Here is a 25079-nt window from a genome sequence, read left to right on the forward strand (position 1 = left end):
TTTGGGGAACGCCCTTTCTGCTTCTTGGTTGCCTTGTCCTGGGCTGCTTTCCTCTGCCACACCCTTTCCCCATGAGGGCCTACCGCACTTCAGGCCCCTCTGAAACCATGAGCAAACATAAATTTCCTCCTATGAGTTGTTCTTCTCAGGTCTTTTGGTCACAGCATCAGAAGGCTGACTTCAACACCCGTGTACTGGCAACACTGATGCTCTGCCCAGCTTTGAGGGGCCTTGTTCTGCTCCCTGAATCTCTAGTGTCTTTCTGACCAGAGATGTGGCTGGATAGGTAACCAGTGATTAGGTTAAATAAATAGACTTCAACAGAGTCAGTGTGTCAAAGGAATTAAACAGCCTCCGTGGATCAGAAATGGTAGCTCCCTCTTTTTCTCTCATTCTGCCTCCTTTGCAGTTTCAGTGGAGTAGTTATGTTTCATTGCAGTCAGAAATAAATGAAGAGTGAGTCGTGTCAAAGAGAGATCAGGAATAAAGGAAGATCACACTCCCAGTGATGCTGAGCTGTGTGTCACTGTGGCTGACAGATTCATTCTTTGGGAGCACTTTGCTGATGAGGCTGGTGCTCTGAGCCGAGTCCCCAGTTCCATCTATTAGCTTCACCTTTCTCTCTCTCTCTCTCTCTCTCTCTCTCTCTCTCTCTCTCTCTCTCTCTCTCTAAATTTCAGTGTTCTTTTCTTTTTCAATCTCTCTCTCTTTCCTTTTTCCTTTCCTTTTTCCTCCCTTTTTCCTTCCTTCCTTACTCTTATTTCAAAAGGATTTTTTTTTTTTTTTAACTAGTGAGCTGTTAGAGCCAGCAAAGTATTTTGGGTTGTGATAAAACAAACACCTTTTTTGGACTCAAACCAATCTGCCTCTCCTCCCCTGAGATTTCTCCCGTTTATTTGTGTCACTTTCTCAGAGCCAGGCTCACCTCGCTTTAGCTCTGTCTGTCTGTGCATATGTGTGCTCAATGATTATGGCATTATCATGTTTGGTATTTCTGAAATCAGATGTGACCACCCAGTATTTATTTGGTATGTTGACTTCTCCATTTATGATTTATCTTTTAGAATTTTCAATGTTAGCACCTGTAGTTCACTCTCTTTCCCCCTTTGATAAGTTGTTTCATCAATTCTTTCTTTCTTTCTTTCTTTCTTTCTTTCTTTCTTTCTTTCCTTTTTTATCATACATACTGAGGGTGGGTTGGTGGATTGGTTGTTTTTTTTTTCCTTAGACCAAAATGATGGGGCAAAAGTATTTGTATATTTGCCTTTGTATTTTCAGCTTTGTGGCAAATCATTGAATTTTCTAAATAAATAGCCTCCTTAAACAATGGAAGGGGTTATCATTAGAAGAAACTTAACAAAAAAAAAAAAAAGGAGTTCTGGTTTTTATACCTATTGGTTGTTTTTAGGAAAATTTAAAATGAAACAGAAGTATTCATCCAGTGGATGAAAATAAGAAGTTTATAAATTCAGTGTTATGGTTTAAATATTAAAAAGTCCCCTGAAAAAGTGCTTATGTTGCTGTATGAATGTTCAAAGGTAGAAAGATTATAATCTTATCACCTAATCAGGGGTTCATGCACCTGATGGGTTAATAATTTGAATATAGTACTGGGTGCTAAACATAGGCAGGTAGGAAGTGGTTGAAAGACATAGGTCACTAGGGGGCACATCCTTGGGGACTTGATTTTCTTCCTGTCTCCTTGAGCTCTCTCTTTGTTTCCTGGCTGCAAGGAGCTGAAGAGCTTTCCTTCAAGATGCGTTTCCACCATGATGTTCTCCTTCACCTCAGGCCTGGAGCAATGGCATCCACCCACCCTGCACTGAGAAACCATGAGACAAAATAAACATTCCCCTCACCTCTGAGTTGTTCTGGTTGGGTATTTTGGTCCCTGTGATGGAAAACTGACTAACACAGGTGTGGGAAGATTGGCTTTTTCCTGCATTGTTAATTGAAGTGTACAAGGTGCATATTTTTCAGGAGATGGTTTGAGCCACATCTGTGTATGTGTCCTAGAGAAGGGCTTTTGTGCTCACTCTGGTTTTTTCAGAGCGTTTAACAGTAGTGATTCACAACCTTTCTGGCCTTAAAGATTCCAGTGAATGCCCCAGACCTTATGAGATCAGGGCTCAAAATGTATCTTAAAGGGGATCAGCATGTGGTCATAGACTTGTACATCTCTTGGATGAAAAGTGATAGATGATATCCAGCACACGCGTGTACCGCAGTGTGGAATATTTGGGGGGATGTGCAACCCCGCTGGAAGCCAGATCCAGAGCTCAATAAAGAAATTGCTCCTCAAGACAGTCAGCTACAAGTATTGCTTATGATATGGGAAACCGAATAATGAAAAAAAGGACAAAATGGAGAAATGAGATGCATTTCCTCCTGTGTGACAGAATACCTCCCATTCACACATTCCACTGTCATTAAATGAGTTCTTACTGTATGCTTGACTCTGAGGCCAGTGTCATTGAGCTAGTACTCAGAAAGGTCACAATATCGTATCCAGATGAGCCCATAATGAGGAGACCTCCAGAAGAGATAAAAAGATGACCTGGGGACCAGGGAGCTATTTTAAAGAACAGATGCTCTAGATTGGTTGACCCACCTCATCAGAATAATGCTTCGTGGTGGAGGTTTTCCTGAGGACAGCAGAGTGTGTGGTTTAGATTTATAGAACTCAGAAGCCTTTGGGAAGCCTCCAGGTTGTCTTGCGTGTGTGTTCTCAGAAATGTTCTGCATAAACCTGTTTCTCATGAACACTGTAATTTGGCAATGTTAAGTAGCACTGGGAAAAACTCAACTTTCTGGGTATCAGAGCACCCCTGGTTTTCTGTGCACACGAGCTTTCTTGAAAGCCTCAAGCTGGGAGAACGGGAGGGGATACAACCAGCTCCTCGACACCTGTGTTAATTTTATTTAGCTTAATTGCAAACTGATGGCCTTGCCGTTTCCCCCAGAACCTCTTATGGGATAGAAAACACAATATCGGAAGTGAGGAAAGAACTATAACGGGAACTTGGGTGAGTAAGTAAAAAATAAACTATATTTCAGGTTTCTTGTATTTCAAAATGGGAGACATATTGCTGATTCCTGGTTGGTTTTGAATGATTTATAACCTTTTATTTGTGGTTGAGTGTCGCATTCTATGTTGTCATGGAAATTCTATTGAATTTATAGGTCCATTTATCCAAAATGATTTTCCAGACTTCATTTCATGGTGAATCATGTGGCCGTTACTCCCAAGTACAAAGCAATTTCTAAAAAGTTTCATATTACAAAGAGCACAAACACTGTGGTGGTGATTTTTGTGTTTTTGAAATACAAATAAGTTCCAGATGCACCTAGAGAGCCCTCCCCAGCACGGTGTCCAAGGCAGTAAGCTCTACCACATTCCAGAAAACCAGGGGTGCTCTGATACCCAGAAAGTTGAATTTTTCCCAGTGCTGCTGAACGTTGCCAAATTAGAGAGAGAGAGAGAGAGAGAGAGGGAGGGAGGGAGGGAGGGAGGGAGGGAGGGAGGTGGGGGGGGTACTAGGGGAGAGAGAGAAGTTGTGCAAGCACAGAAGTGTGGCTTGGATAGAAAAGGAAGTCTTTATAATAATCTCTAGAATTAGGTTTTTACCTCTAGGTAAAAGTCCTGTGAAGTTACTATTTTATGGATAGGGACAAATACTCTCGATGTCTTTGAGCCCCATTATAGATGATTTGTTCCTCCCTTTGTTTTAGTCAGAGTTTTCACTGCAGTGACAAAAAGACCCAACCAGAACAATTTTGTAGGGGAGGAAAAGCTTATTTAGGGGCTCATGGTTTCAGAGGTCTCAGTCCATAGACAGCAGGCTCCATTCCTTGGGACTCAGGTGAGCCTGAACATCATGGCAGAAGAGTGTGGTGAAGGGAAGCAGCTCACATGGTGATTAGGAAGCAGAGAGACTCCACTCTCCAGAGACAAAATATAGACCCCAAAGCCATGCCCCCAATGCCACCTCCTCCAGCCACACCCACCTGCCTCCAGCCACCACTCAGTTAATCAGAAACTCATTCATTGATTGGGTTAAGGCTCTCACAATCCAGTCATTTCTCCTCTAAATCTTGCATTGTCTCACACATGAGCTTTTGGGGATATCTCATATCTAAACTATAACACACCTCAGTAGTAGTGGGAAGGGAAAGAGAAGCATAGTGTTTTACCATGTGCATTGAAGATGTTTCATGTGACAGCATAGGGTTTCTATACCTCCGCACCATTGACATTTGCAGATAAATAATGATTTGCTTTGGGGGGGGGGGTCTATGCTGTGCATTGTGCAATGCCTAGCAGCATCCCTGACCTCTTCCCACTAGATGCCAGTAGCACTCCCCCATAGCGAAAACCCACAGTATCTCTAGACTTGGCTAGGCGAATTTCCACTGGTCTATAGAATCGCCCCTAGGTTAAGATAACCACTCCTCTGGAAGCTTTGGGATAGGATCCTAGAGATAACTTATTGGTAGTTCTCATTGTTGAAGGGGAATTCTGAATAGGATGTTGTTTGGTAGAGCATTGTCAGTGAATTAAATGCTGGCATTCAAATCCCAGCTTTGTTACTGCTCAGACAAGACAGAGTGGTTCAGGCTTCATTTCCTTTCTGTAAACTAGGAAAAACCGTAGGACCTCCCCCTGAAAATGGTGATAAGGAATAAAGAAATTAATTGATGTAAAGCAATGTTAAGATTTAGGTTACATTAGGTGTGTGTGTGGGGGTGCACACCTGTAATCCCAGCCACTGGGGACACACTGAGGCAGTGTGATTGCAAATTTAAGACCAGCCTCAGCAACGTAGAGACACCCTGTCTCTAAAAGGACTGCGAGTGTCACTTGGTCAGAGAGTACTTGCTTATGCCTGAGCCCTGGGTTTAATCCCCAGTCTTTGGGGTGGGGTTGGGATATTTAAACACCCTCTTAGAATGTTTTAGGAATGAAGCTGCCTCTAGTCTTCATCTGCGGTGTCTGCCTCCAAGAGAAGGGTGGACATGGGCGTGCTTGGTGCACATAATAGTTAGCTGGGTCCTCAGCTGGAACGATTCTACACATGGTGACCCGTCGCTATAACTTGCTCTGTCAAGCAGATAAATTTAATCTAGCTCTACCCTTAGGTGTAGAATTGCCTAAATCAAATAGAACGGGTGCAGAAGTGGGAAGCAGACCCTCTGGCCTTGCTCTGTTATCTGAGACGGCTCTGTTTTGTTTCCGAAAGCACAGTTTTGCTAATTTTGTTTATTCACTGTCAAAGTGTCATATGCATGGAGGAAATAATACGTGTAAAGCTGAATGAGTGCTCATACCCTCATAGCCAATGCCCAGATCAAAGGAACTTATTAACAGCTCCAGACACCTTCTCTAATTACTGACCCTGTTGGGTTAACCACTGAGTTTTCCTCATGCTGCATGATTGGCTCACCTGCCTCTTTCCATCTCTCCCTTCCATCGGTTAAGGCTTGAATATGACAGGGTCCCCCAAAAGCTCCTTTAAATGCAGGAATATACAGAGGTGAATGATTCAGTTGTAAGAACTGTAACCGACTCAGTCCATCCTAGTTTGAACGGACTCACTGGATGGTAACTGTAGGCAAATGGGAGGAGCTTTCCGTGGATGGAGGTGGCCCCTTCCCATCTCTTTCTCTGCTTTCTCTCCATGGCATGGAGCCACTTTCCTTTGTCACATTGTTCTGCCATGATATTGTGCCTCAGTTTAGGCCCTGAACAATGGAGTTGGCCAACCTTGGACTGAATTTCTAGAACCATGAGCCAAAATAAATCTTTCCTCCTCTTAAATTGTTCTTGTCAGGTATTTTGGTCACGATGACAGCACATTGACCAAAACACCATGTATCCATGTGGTTTGATTCACTTTTGTGAGATTCGTCTGTGTTCACTATATGTAGGCCAGTGTCTCTTTTGACCTTCTATGGTAAAACTGTTGTAATTTATTCAGCCGTTTGGTTGTTGGCTCTCGTGTGGATTGGTTCCAATTTGGGCACATGGCTTATGGCCCTTTCACTAATTTATTTGTAGTTGAACAAACTGGTGACTAACAGTGTGCCATAGTGAATTGTGCTTTACTTGACTCCTTTTACATTCAACTTACTATAACCCACTGATTGAGTTTTCATTTGGTTTATCATGGGGTTGATCAGGCTCAGAGAGGGTAACCAACTGGGAAAGCTGTAGTTTATTGTCCCCTTTCCTAAATACATGATATGGGAATATGGTCATGATACAGCCATACGTTGAGCCTTCCCCGTATTTGTATCCAGACTTAGGCTGAACTGTAAGAAGTAACTTAAGTATCAGAAATTCATGAATTCCCCAAAAATGTAACCTACTGTTGGAGTCAACAGCCTGAATTCTTCTGTATCAAAGGAAGAATGCCAAGATTAAGTATTTATTTGATTAATCAGATGCATCACTGAGGCAGAAATTCTGAAAATCAACTGTTGAATAGACATAATGAAATAAACAAGTTACACACAGAGACCTTGTGAGGAATCCCCACATTGTCCCAGCACCAGTTTGTAGGGTTCATAGCCCTGGTGTGTATTTTGGGTTCTTCTATTCCAAAACCTTGGATCCATGCTCTCAGGTAGTTGAAGATAATTCCACAGTACACGGCAAGTGAAAAAAACCGGAAATAATTAAGGATCCTTGCACTCTGTGATTAATGGTATTGTATAAAGCAAACCTTTCAGAACATTTATTTAAATGCTGCGTTGCCTGCAAAGATGCCCAATACCTACTATTCTCAGGAGCTTGGTTCTTCTAAAATTACTGTTTCGATGAAGATTGCATGAAATGAAACCCACACTTGGTTTCTTTGCTGCTTCCCCTAGCATGACTTGGAACATTGGCTGGCCCATGGAAAGGGATTGATTTCATCTTAATTTACATATTCCTTCTGTTCATTAAGTCATCAGGATCCATGATAACAGGAAAGGAAAGCTTGTTTGCTGTATCAAAAGCATGTGCTTGGTGCAAGTTTATTACAGGAGAGCATGACCTTGATTTGCAGAAGGGGACACTGAGCTCTAGAGATCTCAGGCATCTGCAATATACAAATTAGGTGTGATCTTCCTTTCCTAGAATCCAATTCTGCCTACTTCAAGGCATTGTTCCATAGGGTACAAGAGAGTGATCTGGGTTGTAACCGGGGTAGTGTTCTCTAGGAGAAGCTTTTAGATGGAGGAGACTGCAGTTGATAGAGATCAGAGCTCAAAGGAGCTCAGAAGATAACTGAGTCAGAATCATTTTATCAGGTGATATGCAGACGCGAGTATATATATATATGTCATTCTGGCTTGATTGCCTACTTTCAGCAGATGAGGTGAGACCCATCTACATCATGAAGGGTAATCTGTTCTCAACTTATAAAGTCAGCTGATCCAGACATCAATCACATCTACTGAATATGTAGTAGCTCCAAAAGCTCCAGATTTTTCGCTGCTGTGACTAAAAGACCTGAGAAGAACAATTTTAGGAGGAAAAGTTTATTTGGAGGCTCAGGGTTTCAGAGGTCTCACTACAAGACAGCTGACTCCATTTCTTGGGGCTCAAGGTGAGGCAGAACATCATGGAGGAAGAGTGTGGTGGAGGGAAGCAGCTCACATGGTGATCAGGAAGCAGAGAGACTCCACTCTCCAGAGACAAATAGAGACCCCAAAGCCACGCCCCCAATGCCCTCTCCTCCAGCCACACCCACCTGCCTCCAGTCCCCACCCAGTTAATCCCATCATGGGTTCATTCACTGGTTGGGTTAAGACTCTTATAACCTAATTATTTCACCAAAGCCTTCTTGTGTTCTTTCACACATGAGCTTTTGGGGGACTATGACCTCTACAAAATATTTTCATCAAATTCTATCACAATAGCAAAGATTCTTTAAAAAGGTAATAAAGAATTTTTAAAACTCCATATCATCTATTGAAGGACACCTAGGTTGCTTCCACAGTTTAGCTATTGTGAATTAAGCTGCTATGAACATTGATGTGGCTGTGTTACTATCCTATGCTGATTGTAAGTCCTTTGGGTATAGATTGAGGAGTGATCCCACTCAAATCAAATGGGTCAAATGGTGGTTCCATTCCAAGTTTTCTAAGGGTGGTGTATATAATAATAACATATATATATATATATATATATATATATATATATATATATATATATAATTACTCAGCATTAAAAGAGAATAAAATCATGGCATTTGCAGGTAAATAGATGGAGAATATCATGCTAAGTAAGTGAAGTTAGCCAATCTCCAAAAATCAAAGGCCAAATGAATGTTCTCTATGAAAAGTGGACACTGATCCAAAACGGAAAGGGGAAGGGGAAGGCATGGTTAAAATGGAGGAACTTTCATTGGGCAAAGGGGAGGAAGAGTGGGGAGGATGCGGGGGCAGGATAGATGGTGGAATGAGATAAACATCATTACCCTAGGTACATGTAAGACTGTACCTAGGGTGCCATGCTACATCGTGTACAACGAGAGAAATGAAATGTTGTGCTGCAGTTGTGTACAATGAATCAAAATGCATTTTGCTGTCATATATACCTAATTAATATAAAAATTAAAAAAATTCTATCAAAGTCCTGAACTCATGTTTATATTATGTATCTTCATGTAATATGAGTGTGTGTTTATCATTTTCTCCATAAGTCAAATGGATAAATGTTTTTTGAGCATTAAAATTTTAGGCCACAGGTCATCAGAAAATGGCTTGAATTTCTTGTAATTTAAAGAGAAAGGAAGAAACTTAATCTCTGTTTAGCAGAACCAAACTTGGGGCCACCTAGCCATTTCACAGTGATCTGAGCCTGAGTTTGTATCTTTCCAAGCATTCACTGCAGTAGTTTAAATTTCTGTGTTCTTTCAGTCTCCTGATGGCTCCTTGATTTGTGTTTTATTTCAAAAGATGGAAAAGACTTGCCAGGCATGGTGGTACATGCCTCAATCCCAGTGGCTGGGGAGGCTGAGGCAGGAGAATCACAAGTTCAAAGCCGGCCTCAGCAACTTAGTGCAGCCCAAGCAACTCAGTGAGGGCCTGTCTCTAAATAAAATACAAAAAAAAAAAGGGCTGGGGATATGACTTGGTGATTAAGCACATCTGGGTTCAATCTCTGGTACCCAGAAATTAAAAAAAAATAGAAAAGACTTAATAAAGGTGTTTGTGGGGTCATTGTTTAGGTATCCTTGCTTCAAGCCACACAGAGCCCCCATTCACTTTATTCTTCCCAGAAATAAACTAGTAGTACTGGTAATGAAGACTACTGTGCCAGGAACATACCCTTGAACTAGGCAGACTTAACCCTGTCTACATAGAAATCCCTGTCTGAAGGCTTGATCAGAATTAGGGTGTAGTGTCATGTGCATGTGTGGTCTGGCTTAATATTATTAAAGTTCCAACATAGTTGAAAAATCAAGTTGGCTTAAGAGCTTATTTCACAAAGCCTGAATTCTGACATCACCCAATGCAAATCATCCAGAAAATGAAACCAGCAGATCCTTGACTGGGTGTAGACATCCCAAATGGCTGCCCACAGGTGGCCACCAATCATGATCTGGAAAATACGGTTCACTTTTTCAGTATGGTTACCTGCTGCCTCCTGCATGATTTTTAAATCTGTTCTTTACTTTTTTTTTTTTCATCATTCTCCTTATCTCCTCCTGTGTATGCCTTGTCTCTAGCTGTTCTCTTCTGGAACTTTTGCCTGTGTCGTCTTCTTTGTCTTAAAACATCCCAGTAGCATCCTGGAATGATCTGCTGGATCATTCTGTTAGATTACTTTTCTGCTGAGCTGTCTGTGTCCTGTTTCCTTACTTAATTCATCATGACTTTTTCTTGGGCTTTGTGTGGGGTGTGTGTGGGAGACATAAAAGTTTTCTAAAGAAAATGAAAATGTAGTGCTTTCTCAATCTGCAGAGAACACTGTTGATTTTTCCAGTATGGCACTGAGAGCTGACTCAAGAATACAACCACAGACATGTGCTATAGCACAAGCCTGAATCCCACTGACCTGGGAGGTTGAAGCATGAGAATTGCAAGTTCAAAGCTAGCCTCAGCAATTTAGTGAGACCTTGCCCCACAGAAAAATATGGAAAGAACTGGGGATGTGGCTCAGTAGTTAGGCACCCCTGGGTTCAATCCCTGGTACCAAAAAAGCCCACAAAAATCCAGAAAACAAATAAACAAAAAAACTCATAGCTATGATAGTAGAAAATTGAAAAGTCACCTTTAAGAGAATATCCCTTTTTGCCCAGCACCTGTATTAATTCAGTGTCTGTCTGTGTTGAGCATGGCCTTTTGTGATACATTTACTCAACTTTGGTATTCAAAGAAAAAGTAAACCTTGTCTCATTAATGATATTTTAGCCTTTCTGAACATCGACTGGGCCTTCCTAAGTCATGGTGTCTTTACGCCAAATAGGCAGTGAGCAAATATTCTTGCCAAGTAGAAAGACACAAATTTTGGAAATTGTAAAATTTGAAAATCCTTTGCCTGTAAAATGAACAGTATCATGGTACCTAGTTCACTAAGATTTTTATTTTGTGGATTGGGGTTGGTACTGGGCATTGAATCTGAGCTATATCCTCAGCCCTTTTTTAATTTTTGAAAAAAAAAAATTTGAAATAGTGATCTTGCTTCATTGCCCAGGCTGGTCTCAAACTTGTGGTCTTCCTGCCTCAGCTTGGACTTATGGTCATGTGGCCCTGCTCCTGGCTGCACTGACTGTTAATGAATATTAGTACAATACCAAACAGGAAGGAAGGAAGGGAGGGAGGAAGGGAGGGAGGGAGGGATATAGATATATAGACATGTCAGTATATAAGCATATGATATTATTTTAGTCAGCTTTTTGCTGCTGTGACTAAAGGACCTGACTCTTAGTTTCAGAGGTCTTAGTCCATACAAGGCTGTTTCCATTCCTTGGGGCTCAAGTTGAAGCTGAACATCATGGTAAGGGTAGGTAGCAGAGGGAAGCAGCTTATATCACGGTAATCAGGAAGCAAAGAGAGACTCCACTTTCCAGATACCAATATATAGACCAAAGTCATTCCCTGATTCCCACCTCCTCCACTCACACCCCACCACTTCAGTTACCATTCAGTTAATCCCTATCAGGGGATTAAAACACTGATTGGCTTAAGACTTTTACAACCCACTCATTTCTCCTCTGAACCTTCTTGAATTGAGTTTTGGGGGGACACCTCACATCCAAACCATAACAGATGTACGTATGTATATATATGCACATAAATACACACAGATAGTGTATATATATGCACATATCATTTGCTTATATATCTGTATATTTATAGACTCTAATTTTCAGATTGATTGCTTTGTATTCAATCAACTTGGCATGGATGGTTACTCAAATTAGAAACTAGATAGATAGATAGACAGATATAAATACATAGATCTAGATATTGACATGCAGATATGGATATAGATATATATGATACACAGGACTCTATTGGCTATCGATAGATATATAGATGTATAAATATATACATGTATATCATATGCTTATATATCTATATATCTATCAGTTGCCAAAAGAGTCCTTTTACATATAAGGGGAAAACTGTACTCACACAAGGAAAGAGATGGGCTTTTGTGTGACTCCGCAAATGTCCCACCAGCCCCTCACCCTGGAGCACGGGCAGCACTGCCCATTCAGCCTCCTTCCTGGTTCTTGGTGGCACTGCCCTTGGGAGGGCATTCCCTCTATCTGTATTTTAGTCCACGCTTCCTGTTCATCAAGGAGATGTCAATGTGATTTGATGTTCCCCTATGAAAGGCTCATTTCTAGCTATCAGCTTATGCTGTGGGAGACTCTAGTTTTTCCATCACCTTGATCTGGCTAGAGAAATGCCCAGAGGGTTTTCCGGTCCAGCTGTTCCGGCAGGCCTAAGGAGACGATCCGTGCAGGCCTGTGGTCTTCACTAATGACTTGGAGAATGTTGGCAGAGCTGGTCTCATGGCTGAGCCCTGCTGTGCACAGCCTGTCGGTGGCTTTTCAGTTGAGCTGCCCGTAGCTGGTGTCTGTGGGCAAGGGGATGCGCCTCTCACGGAATGCTGCATGATCCAGCTGTCTTTCCTCGGCAGAGAGGTTCAGGTTAGGATAGATTCACTGACCTTAAACTGTGGTGTGTTCTTAAAGAAACGAGGACCCAAATCATCTATTCCCAGACATTTTTCAAAAATAGTGACTTAAGACTTTAAATAGCACTTCCCACTGAAAGGAACCGGGACTCCCTCGGGTGGCTAATACTAGGTCTGGGGCAGGGAAAATACAAATTGAGTCCAGCACATCTGTGCCTGATGGTAACCAGATGCTAAAATTAAAAAAAAAAAAATGATAGGAACATTATAGAATAACAGAGGAATCTTTTTAAAGACTTTGCTTCTGGGCAAGTCTGGGGCAGTTTGAGCATCCGTGTTAATAATGGATATGATAGTGGCTTGAATAAAATAGAAACAAAAGGCAGTGAGTCCATATGGATATAAATAAATGAATAAATAAACTGTGGAGAAGGGAAAGCTTCTCCTTCTATGAAATGGCATTGATGAATAGGAAAGAAACAATGGAGTTTCAAAATCACCACGGATGCTAAAACTAGTGGCTGAACATTGAAGAGGATCAGGATGTTAGTGTCATCTGAAGAGTTTCCCTACAAAGTCCTTTCTAATTTCAAAAGGAAAATTAATAGCTTTACAGTGGAGAAGGTTGCCAAATGTTACCCTAACTGTGTGGTCAAGATAAATACCCTAAATTCTGGGATAAACCCTCACCATATGCCTCTGATAAATGCAGCAAGAAGACACAATATTACTGCTGGGGTGACCTGCTCAAAAAGGTACCCTTGAATCTAATCATCAGAAACCATGAGATATGCACTACCCGTTGCAAGAGTAAGGAAGGACATCGGCTGAGGTACTGTTTTAGGTAAAAGCAAGCTGTGGGAGAGGCCAGTATAAAGAAGGAGACCACCCAGTGCAAAGTTTAACCCTTAGTTGGATCCTGGACCCAGAACCAAGCAATGACCTCTAATGAACTTCCTCTGGGCACCTACCAGAATTTGACAATGAACTGTGAATTAGATGATTGTATTACATCAACATGAAATCTGGTAATTTTACTAACTATACTACAGTTCTCTAAGAGAACATCATTATTCATAGAATTGACCCACATATATTCATTGGTAATGGGATAGAGCATTTCCCAAATGATTCAGGGGGAATAAGGAGTGAGAGTGAGTGAGTGTGTGTGTATGTGTGCGCGCACGCGCGTATGAGAGAGAGAGAGAGATATGATGGTACCAAACATAAATAATTGACAATACTCAGCATGCGCTATATGGACTAGTTAATAAAACTTTACTGTTGTATTCGCCAGATCTTTTTTTCAGTTTTGTTTAGCAGTTGGGTTATTTGAGAGTAATTATGACAGTGGCTTTTACTACTTAAGGTCTCTAACAGCCAGCCCAAACACCTACCAAAGATGACTTTGAAAAATATATTTCCTGCCTTGGTCTGGATTTCTCTTTATCGAGAGCAACCAAATAATGCCAAAGTCCGGTTCACTCAGCCAAATCTCATCTCCTTATTTACTTTCATATTTCTGAGATAGCTTCAAATGTTAACATAATTCAGCAGGCTACAACTTGAGAGAAACAGCAAGGAAAATTGATATTTCCGACCTGTGCTTCTGTTCTCTTGATGAGACATTTTATTATCCAGGTGGGTGGAGCCCTGACTCAAACATATTTTCCAAAAGTGCATTTCCTTACCTAGTTGTAAATGAAAATGCCCTTGAAGAGGTCTTAAAGTATTTTGTATCACACACTATTCAGGTGATGCATTAAACAACGCCATCCCTGTTAGCGGGAGAAAGTATAAGAAAGCCATCTGTGAACCTACTTAATTTGAGAGCCTGAGTTTTAAAAGGAAAGTGAAGTGTAATTTTCTGAATATACTTGTGTGGAGTTTCTTTCTTGGGTGACTAGCATTGTACCTAAAGCAATTCACCCAGTATTATGCTGTTTTAATCTGTACCTCATCCAGTGGAATCCATCGAATGGATTCATGATGTCTAAAGCTGTCCAAACCTACACACAACACATTTGTAAGAAACTGCCAGAATAGGTGGGCACAGTCTTAAGAAAAAGAATTTGCTTTAAGAAAAAGAAAATCTCCCAGAGGAATTAACCTGTTGTGGTTTAGATATGAGGTGGCCTCCAAAAGCTTATTTGGAAGACAATAAAAACATTTGCAGAGGTGACATGTGATCAGTGTATTAATCCTCTGATACGGGTTAACTGGGTGGTAATTATAGACAGGTAGGGCAGAGCTGGAAGAAGTAGGTCCCTCAGGGTTTGTATTTTGTTGATATAAGCAGAGGTCACTCTTTCTACTTGCTTATTTTTCACATCCTGAGCTGCCTTCCTCCACTACACCCTTCTGCCATGATGTTCTGCTTCACTTTGGGCCCAGAGCTATGAAGTCAGCCAAGTATGGACTAAGACCTCTAAAACTGTGATTCCCCAAATAAACTTGCTCTCTAAGTCATCTTGTCAGGTCCTTTGGTCACATTGAAGATAACCCTGAGTAAAACACTAACCTTATCTACTGAGGTACCCAAATTTCCCTAGAAACAGACCAGATCTGGGCTACCTGATTTCACTCTTTTGGGGGGGGGGCGGAATAATGATATTATGTTCCTAGCATCTTGGTTCATTCAGTCATCAGGACTCTATTACCCTTGGACCTGTGCCTCACCTAGTCACTCTGGGGCATATTTGCTTTCTGGGATTTTGTTGTCTAATGTCAAATCTCCAAATTCCCATCTAGGATGAGGTTGCTCAGCCAATTACAGAAGATGATATCATGTCATTTGGAAAAGTGGTAAAATAGAGGTCATGAAAGATTTAACGAGAAAGGAAATCTGCTTTTGTGTTAGGAATATGGTCATCCTGGAAGATTCATTGGAAACCCATTCTTATTAGAAATTTCAAGATGTCTGCCATATAGTCACTGTAACCAACAGCAGCCATGTTGGTGGCCTGTGGAACACTGATGAGATCTACCTGTGGTGCTGTTGTAGGGGACAGATGAGGCAGGGCACTGAAGATAGCAGGAATCAGTTTTATGTGGGTGCATCCAGGTTCAGAGGACACAACTTTTGCTGTAATAAATTAATCCCCTGAACCCCGAGTTCAGGTAGTTTCAGAACTTGATACCCAGTATATAAGGGGAGAGGCTCAGAAGTTCCCAGTCTGCAGAAGTTCACATAAAGCAGCTTTTTCTTCCACTGTTCTGGGCAAGTTAACCCTTCAAGGACAACTCCTGAGAAGGGGAAAGCTTCTTCTCCCCTCTCTTTCCTCCCCCTGCCAGCTGTTACCATGGAGCCCAATTGGTAACTTCTCTTATCTTAGAAATGTAGACATCTCTGTGAAGCCCAGCTCAAGTCCAAAGGCCTTGTTAAAGGATCTGCCTTTATTATTATTATTATTATTATTATTATTTATCATCATCCTTTGCATTTGCAAACACACTTTTACAAACTACTATACTGGATAAATGTTTGTGTAAAACTTAGTAAGAGTGTGTTCAGCACCTGGAGTGCCGATTTCTTCCAGGCCAATAGCTAAGTAAAATAGAGAAACAGGAAAATAGGAAGTTTAACTACATTGAACTCTTTTGTAGAGACTCTTAGGCTGATAGTCCTAAGATCAATTATGGTGAAGATTTCTGGAAAAGCTCAATTAAGATTTTCTGTGAAAAAAAATTTAAAAAAGATTTTCTGTGAATAAGGGGGTATCACTACAGTGCTATATGTGACACCAACATGTTGGAGTCTCACAACCACCCTACCAAGTGGAGAAACTTGACCTTATATGGGAGGAACCAGATACTGGCAAAATGGCTTTCCTAGGGCAAGCTAGACCTTTCATCAAATAGTTGGTCTCAGGGCAATGCTCTGTGATCCACTGTTGTACTTGAAACCTTTTTCAATATCAAGGTATATTCAGGCATTCGACTTAGTGATATTAAGTTGATCCATTTGTGTTTTGCTTTTTGAATAAGCAGCAAAATATAAGAAGAGGTATTTTAAGGTCTGGATGAGAGCCCCTAGAATTTACATTGTATCTGATGTTTAATCTTAGGCAACAACTTACTGTCAGATTCCTGAACCACTGTTTCCTCGCCTCTAGCTGAGTATGGTAGTGTCTGCCTTATCTTCCTAGGGTTGCTAAAAGAATTAAGTGAAATAATATATCAAGTAGCTTTTTGCAAACTATAAAATATAAAGCCTGTTGTTATCATTCCTCTCATATTTCTTTGTGAATTTACTGGAATATACGCTTTAGGCGATTTCTCAAAGCTACTGAAATACTCCTTCAAATTCCCATTTGTATATAATATGCAAGTTATTTATAAAAGGTGGCCCTATTTGAGTATGAAAATTTTAGCATGTGACTGAATCTCACAAACTTAGTTTTCTGCTTCAAGATATTTAACTCCATTAAAAATTTTCGTCTGATTAGGGAGATTGACCATGACCTGGTTAGTAGGTAATGAGAAGGCATTGGTATGATTTGTTTTGGAGCAGTGTGAATGAATTATAGTTACATGAGAAGATGTGATGCATATGGAGGGGTAAAATCACACAGTATCTGGTCTCTGCTCTCAAATACTTTAGCAAAGAAAAATATGAATAGATGGCAAAATCTTAATGGGGAATATGGGTCCATCACACGCTTCTCTACTTATGTGTAAGTATGAAAATTTTTCCTAATATATTTTTTAATTGTTGTTTTACAGATGCAGATTTTCTTTTACAATCCAGATGACTTTGACAGCTTTCAAACTGCAATTTCTGAGAACAGAATAATTGGAGCCATGGCCATATTTTTTCAAGTAAGTTAACAGTGGCTAAAGTACTTCAACCAAAGAGTTCTCTGAGTATTTTTTTTTTAATTCGTCGAATTGTTCCATGTTTAATGAATGCATCTGTTTCCTAGTTCACACCTGTCTAAATGAAAGATATTTCATATTGTCTAATGTGTGATTTAAAATGTAAATAAGTATGTTTAGAAACATAATGAAAATTTTTACATGAATTATTCTGATTTTATTGCTACTTGACTGGTGCACAGATTGAAGAACACATTTATCATCTAAGTTACTTCTCTGCTGAAGCCTTTTGAACAGGTTCCTCCAGCATATTAAAAGGCTGCTGTTAAAAAAAAAAAAAGGTGGTTTTCTTGTGTTGTGAGCAACTTTAAAACTTGACATTACTTGAGACTAGATTAATAAATAGCATCAGTCACTTCTCTAAAGAGACCCCTTTTCTTTCCCTCCCAGAAATCACCATGGTAACCCAAGTTTTTGTTCAGACTCTTTCTGAGTTAGTACATTGGTGAACTCCCAGCCTTCCTTTCTCTTTTAATGTGCTTATGGTGATTAATGCTCATAGCTCATAAATCGATTATGCACATAGAAGCCAAATCTGACGTCCTGCCATTGGTGGTGATGCCCAGGTTTTTAATAAGTTAAATCTAATTAAAGGACTGTGGGTCAGTGAGTGTCTTGACCATGTTCTGCTATGAGACATGATGCTTTTGTGTGTGTGGAAGGTAATTTCAGTAGTAGCCACATGATTTGTTCTTCCATCTTAAAATGTGCCTAAATTTTTAGAAATGCAGAGTTTTTCTTTTTCTTTCTTTCTTTTCTTTTTCTTTTCTTTTTTAAAAATTTTTATTTTAAAGCAGGGGCTCACTAAATTGCTTAGGGGCTGATTTCAAACTTGTGATCCATCTGCCTCAGCCTCTGGAGTCACTGGGATTAGAGAGAAGTCCTGCACCAGGGGGTCAGTGTTGGAAAACTGTGTCTTCCTGACAGTTCAAAGGGACATTCATTAAAGGCCTCAGACTTTCTCCCACATAGGTCTTTCAGGTCTGCCTTTTTGAGTAAGCCTTACTTGAGATGGGGGCATTCTAGTATATTAATTTTACTGCCCTTTCTAATGGGTGACACATGATTGACAAGTCTCTTTGTTGCTCACCTCTCCCTCCTAACTACCTCTCTCCTTTCCCTTGGAAGAAAACTCCAGTGGGAGATTTTATGCAAAAATGTGAGAAGTCTAGTATTGTGATGTCAGAAACTTTTGGTTCTGTTATGGCACCAAATTTTAAATGTTGGGTTCTGTTCTATTGGTGGGCTATGAAATCATTTCATTGACTCCTGACAAGCATTTTAAATATAATGAAATAGAGAACATAAATGGGTAAAAAAAAAATTGGAAAATAGCAACATACATTTCACATAGTATGGATAATTTTTAAAATTACTTTTTTAGTTGTTTAACATAGTAATGCATACCGGGTATGTTCTGGGTGATGATATAATGTTTTACTTTTTTAAAAAATAATAACAAGGTGTTTTATTTGCTGTGGGTCTTGGAAGTTTTGGAAGTTCTCTGTTTATGCTGTATCTTGGGGTGATCTTCCCATTGTTCTTGAACGCATTTCTTTTCTCTTGACTTTCATGAACCGCCGTTGAGTATCATGTTGAAAGAGATTATTTTCATCGGGGTAGAAAGTATTTGCTTCTGAATCCCACCTTTTTCACCTAACAGCTGCATAAAGGTAATGTCATTTAACCTTCCCAACCTCAGTATTCTCATCTCTAAAGTGGGGATGACCACTGGCACATCATGAAGATTATAATGGTAATTGAACGAGTTACTGGTATGATTCCTGGTACATAGTATGCTCTTGGTAAATGCCACATGTTCTTTATCACACCATCCATCTGTTTCTGTGGGCTGGGGACCCTAAGATGTCCATGTGTTCTTTTCATGAGCAGAAGTATATTCTGGCACTACCCTGTTGGGAGATGGCCTGGATTCATCAGCATCCTTCTTGTTCCTAAACCATGATTGATTTGCCTTTGATAATACTGGCATTGTCTAAGCCACTTGAAAACAGTTCCCACTTACCTACCTAACCCGAGTTTTCTGTCATTTCCCTCTTGCATACTGCTTTTTATGTAGCTGAGCCTCTAATCACCTCTCCCCTTTCTCTGTCACACCCATCTATGTCCAGACCAACCACGTCCTACTTTATCAGACACTATTCTTATACAAAAAATAAAAATTTTATACGTTTTTACGAGTATTGGAAGGACTATTTCACAGCATGCTCTACCCAAATTCTTTCTGTTTTTTTCCAGCTCTATAAACACTTGTTAAATATAAGACCAATTAACAGTCTTGGACAGGCAAACCAGCGAAATACTTCACTGTGAAATCTGGGTTTTGAATTTTTAAAGAATTTCTAGGACAGGCCTTCTAGTTTGCATATGAAGAAATTTTAATGTGTATTTCACTTGTTTGGTCCTTTTCTAAAATTTGGCTTGCTATTCTGTAGACACAAAATAGAGGGCAGATAATAAAAACTAAAACAGAATTTTATTTAGACAGCAGCTGTGTTGAGCTACTCTCTTTGTTTTCCTTGTAAGTCAGTCCACATGTGTGTTTATACACTTGGGTTCACACTGTGTCATGCAATGGAAAGAAAAAAAGTATTATTGTTATTTTAATTTGGCAGTCTACTTAGTTCCCATATTTTAAGATCTTTGTATTTTGAATCTTTCTGTAAGAATAAGTTTGAGAGTTTGGTATTTCTCTCCAAAGTAAAGAAATCTTTATATGCATGTATGTGTGTATGTGTGTGTGTGTATATTTATATATTCCAAATTCAAACCTGGCATCTTAAGTTTTGGCATTTAAAGAAGTGTTTATTGTCTATTCAGCACAGGGTCTGTGCCAGAAATGGTGGTAGTTGCTACATTAAGTGTAATGAACATAACAGTCTACTAGGACCTGTCACAATCCCTTGTGACAATGGCTGAAAGGAGGCAACAGAGACCTTCCTCTACCTCTAAAGCGGCTGGAGACTGACTTGGTGCTCAAAAACCTACATGTTCATTACCCAGGGTTTCATGATGCAAATGGCCCGCATATACGTGTCCAGGCAAGCCCAATTTCCATTGAGATCTTGGAGTCCAGGTGTTGACTGACACCATACCCAATAATGATTTTTTTTTACACTTTCAGTTTTTCATTGTTTCTATTTTCTTCCTCCCCCCACCCAATGTATATTTATTGTTCGGGGTAATTTTGGTGCTCTCTCTGCCTTTTCTGTGATGAGAGATGATGAAGTTAGTCATGTTACCTGAACACTTTAAAAATCACAAACCTAGTGGGCACATGGTCGACAGAGGAACCTGATGTTGGCCTAGACTCGAGGTCGCCTGCTTGTGGCTTATAGGCATGATGTGTGGAACCTCTTCAGTGTTTAAAATTCTTTTCTTCAGTTAAATATGGGAGGTTTGACCTAAAAGGATCTTTATGATCTAGCAGTGACTAAGATCAGAGTGCTGGCGGTGTATGGTGGAGGGGGTGAGGTCTCCAAGCGGGCTTCTTCATTCAGCATGGACCTGGCATGAACCCTGGCAACTGTGAGTGGCAGCGGACATTTGTTGGAAACAGAGTTGAAGAGCGGTTGCAGTGTTGAAAGGTGGTGAGCCAGGACTCCCTGTGTGAACACTGGGAGGGAAGGAAGGACCTCTAATGTGGTGGAAGGTGGAGAATCATGGCAGCCATATAGGGTTGTACACCTCTTGGCCCACAGAGCTATAGAAGGTGAACTCGATTCATAGCCTCTGTTGAGTGGAATATTCCTAAAGTATGACAGTGTGTATGGAGGAAGGGTCACCTTTAAAATATTTTTTTTTCAGTTGTAGATGGACAAAATACCTTTATTTTATTTATTTATTTTTATGTGGTGCTGATGATCAAACCCAGTGCCTCACACATGTTAGGCAAGCTCTCTGACACTGAGCTACACTTCCAGCCCCAATTGTCACCTATTTCTAGTCTACACAAATCAGCTTTGTTCTATCAGCCCTCTTAAAGTAGGATAGGAGATAGATAAGAGTAAATTTAAAGGATTTTTAATAAGAATTAAATTTGAAATAAACAACTGGCAAGGAATCGAGGCATTTGTTGTTACACTACTGAAGAGAATGAAGACACGTTTAGGTGATTAATATGTGTGCAAAAATTAAAACAATTGTGTGTTTTTTTTTAAAGTAGAGTCTCCATTATTCTTTCCTGTTAACTTGATTTGCATTCCTTTAGAAATGGAAAATACCAGAAGCTAAAGTGCTCTTTGGAAATATCCTATTATTCTAATATCCTACATGGTTAAATACAGAAACTGAGGTTTACATGAAATTCAGTCAGTGGGATAATTAAGCAATTTGTGGAAAGATGTATTTTGTTTTTAACATAATTCACAAAAAGATTTAGTTGTCTCTAATTTAGTTTATAGAATATCCATTTTCAAAATGGCCTTCCCTTTTAATAGGCCTATATTTTTTAGACCCAGGCATGATCGTCATCCTTTGAATTGAGTTCTGATTGTTTCTCTCTTCCAATCTGTTTCTTTTACCATTTCTCATTTAACACTCTTTTGACCATGACGTCTGACCATGCCACCATGTTGATGGGTTTGAAATCTGTTGCTTGTAGAAGTATGGCATCCCCGTTCTACATGTTTACATATCTGTGTTTCTTCATGAAGAATATTGATTATCACTGAGTTCATGATTTGGGGGGAAGGTCCCATCTGTTTCATTACCCGATTGTGATATGAGTACTCAACATGGAATATATGAACCTTTGGACTAATAAATGCACAATTGTTTCAGATCATCTACATTAAGAGATTTTTCTCATGTGACCTTTTCTCTTTTTGGGTGTAGTTACTTCTGTATCTTTGATTCATATGCAAAGATATAAAATTATTATGATATCTGTATTTATAAGCATAGTTAATAAGTCCCTCCCTCCCCCCACTTTCTTTCTTTCTTTCTTTCCTGGATTGAACCCAGGGGCACTCTACCACTGAGCTGCATCCCCTCACCCTTTTTTAATTTTTAATTCTGAGACAGGGTCTCACTAAATTGCTGGGGCTGGCCTTGATCTTGCTGTCCTCCTGCCTCAGCCTCCCTACTCACCGGGATTACAGGTGCGCCACCACACCCATCAACAGGTGTATTCTGACACAATTCAGAAATAAATAAATTGCATCTGTTTATAGATCACCTTTTTGAAAGTCTATCTTTTTAACAACCTATCTCCAGCAACTCCGTTGATCTCTTCATTTCTCATTAGTGTTTCTGGTTCTACTGAGCTGAGCCCCTTTTTGTTAGTATTTTTTCCTTTCTTTTAAATTCTACCCAGAATTTGACCGCATTCCGTTTCCAGTAAGTCTCCAGAGCCGCTTGCCCTCTCTTCGTTTCTGTCCTTATGTTGCCGTTGCAAGGAAACTTGAGGACTCAAATGTCTCACAAGTTGCTAACCCATTCTTTATACCCCGTCGGCGCTACAGACTGCTTAATTCTTTTCCTCCATCTGGAGAGGCTTCGTAATTAAACGAAATGGCAGCACCTGGGATTATTTATAGACATGGAGAAAGCAGGAGGAGTTCTCGATGACTCATCTGTCCAGAGCTGGCAAGGGAACCTCGGTCCCCACTTCCCTGCCTTCCCCCCTTCCACACCCGCCTCTCGAGGTAGATGTGATTTGTCCTTCCTTTGACCTCTGGTGACTCCTAGCATTCATCTGGCACTGAACCTGTTACTGTTCTTGCCTTCACAGCCTTTATCCTCTGAGATCACTGAGGACCAGGTTTGCCTGTCACTGTGTCTTTTGCTTGTCCTTAACACTGTGACTTGATTGTGCAAATACTTAACTGACCTTGGTGGAAACATGTTTAGACTCTTTTCACCTGAGTTGGAATGAGACATGCTGATAGCCTACCCATGAAGGAGTTTTCGAAACAGGGACATGGAGAGATAGGACCTGAGAATGCTAGAACTTAAAGGTCTGCATCTTGCTCCTCTTCCACCCACATTTCCCTAACCCTCACACAATGGCTTGCTGTAAGGGTTCCTCGGGAAATACGTGCTCAGGAGGCTGGAGTTCAAGGAAACTTCTCAGGGTCCTGCCACACCATGAATGACGTGTAGTTTTGGAAAAGCACCATCTAGATGAATATGTAAACATCATCCCCCCCCAAAAAAAAATGGTGGTTTTCTTGAGATGGGTAAGGACATTAAACATGAAGGTGCACATCTGATGAGTCATTAGGATCACTGTGACCCAGGACTTCATGAGGTCTAACATTTTGAAGGAATGTTTCTCCATATTTATATTTGCAATTGTGAAAAAGCAACAGGAATTTGGGGGGACTGAACCCGGGGGTGCTTTACCACTGAACAACATTTCCAGACCTTTTTAATTTCTATTTTGAGTCTTGGTAAGTTGCTGAGACTGGCCTTCAACTTGCGATCTTCCTGTGTCAGCCTCCCAAGTAGCTGGGATTACAGGTGTGCACCATCACGCCTAGTGAATTTAACGAATCTTAAAGTGGTATGGAGTATTTTAGTGTCAAGAATATCTGGGTAAAGCCAGGTAACACGGTGCATGCCTGTAATCCCAGTGATGAGGGAGGCTGAAGCAGGAGGATCGCCAGTTCAAAGCCAGCCTCAGCAACTTAGCAGGGCTCTAAGCAACTCAGTGAGACCCTGTCTCTAAATAAAATACAAAATTACAAAATAGGGCTGGGGATGTGGCTCAGTGGTTGAGTGCCCCTGAGTTCAACACCTGATATCAAAATAAAAAAGAATATGTGAGTAGAGGCCCTAATGAAATAGTGTTCTGTTGAGAATATTTGGGTGTGTCTGAGAATGTTTTTATAAAGTTTCTCACATGTTATCACTTATGGGTACTTAATTCGTCATGATGCAAAAGACTGAGGGCTTGCTGCATACTATGTGATTTATTCCTCCCCGGGACCCTTCAAGATATTCTTTCATTTTACCAATGTGGAGGCTGAGGCATGGATTTTCAGTAGGCTCATTTGCTAGTTCATTTGCTCATTCTGCAGTATCTTACAGACACCAGGCTCCGTGAAAATTGCCACGGTACCCTTAGTCTTGTATCCTGCCCTCAGAGTAATTGGGAACCAATAGTGTTTAGAAGGGGTGGCATTTCAATTCTTTTTTTTTTCAGAGGTGGCCGTCATTTTGTCACTGGGAGATGTGGAGGAGGATAGATCAGGTCAGGCAGATAAAATATCAAGAGAAGAGTGTAAGAATTGTACCTGGTGTATATTTTTACAATGATAAAAATTTCATTCAGAGAGCATGAAGTTGCCTCATTGAGAATTTTAAAATTGGACTCTCTCCAGTTTTCTTCTGTCTTCCCACCCCCCTTTTTGAAAAAGCAAAACACAGCATGAAAGCAGAAATTATTTCTTTTATTCATGGTGATCTATTTTGATCTTTCAACTCTTTACACCTTCCCCAAGAAGTCTTTTCTTGTTGTTTTTTTTTAATAAATAAAGAATATACATTTCATGATTGTTATATATAGCTCTAAATTCCACCTGCTTCTGGTGGCGTTGTGAAATCAGGGCCATTGGGCGTGGGGAGAAGGAAACGAATTTGTAATTTTACCCATTCCCCCCTCCAAAAATACACCAATATTTTTGATTCTCAGAACCTGTGAGTCTGTGTTGAAGAGTGGTGGCAGATTATGTATTCCTTTTTAGACTGCTTTTCAGGATAATCGCAGTAAACTAATATGATCTTAATTTATTCCTTTCCAGTTGCTGCTATTTGAATATCAACCATTCCCACATTTTCCCCATCCTTGGTTTTATCTAGTTATAAGTTCAATTCTTTCACTACATTACCTTGAAGTGCAATTTCAGAATGTTTGGGGCTGATTAAGAAGACTTTTTTTCATTTACACACACAAAAATTAAAATACATATGTTCCAATTAAACTATTTTAACAGCTAATTGATTTCCTAGGATTTACCATTAAATGGAGGCCAGAGCCATTCTGAATATTCAGATGCAATTTTGGAATAGATCTGTGCATACGCAACAC

The 25079-nt window shown here is 40.2% G+C and overlaps 1 protein-coding gene across 3 annotated transcripts in view; it reads left to right on the forward strand.

The window, feature by feature from the left end:
- The window catches only part of PTPRG (protein tyrosine phosphatase receptor type G), a 715161-nt gene that overhangs the window by 482454 nt on the left and 207628 nt on the right, over nt 1-25079 (forward strand). For all 3 annotated transcript variants that reach the window (XM_081285863.1, XM_081285862.1, XM_081285864.1), the window contains exon 5: nt 16871-16966. In XM_081285863.1, coding sequence (XP_081141989.1) covers nt 16871-16966 — 96 coding nt within the window. The remainder of the gene's footprint in view (nt 1-16870; nt 16967-25079) is intronic.

This window comes from Spermophilus citellus (assembly GCF_964194105.1).
Source record: "Spermophilus citellus genome assembly, chromosome: 3".
Taxonomy (NCBI): domain Eukaryota; kingdom Metazoa; phylum Chordata; class Mammalia; order Rodentia; family Sciuridae; genus Spermophilus; species Spermophilus citellus.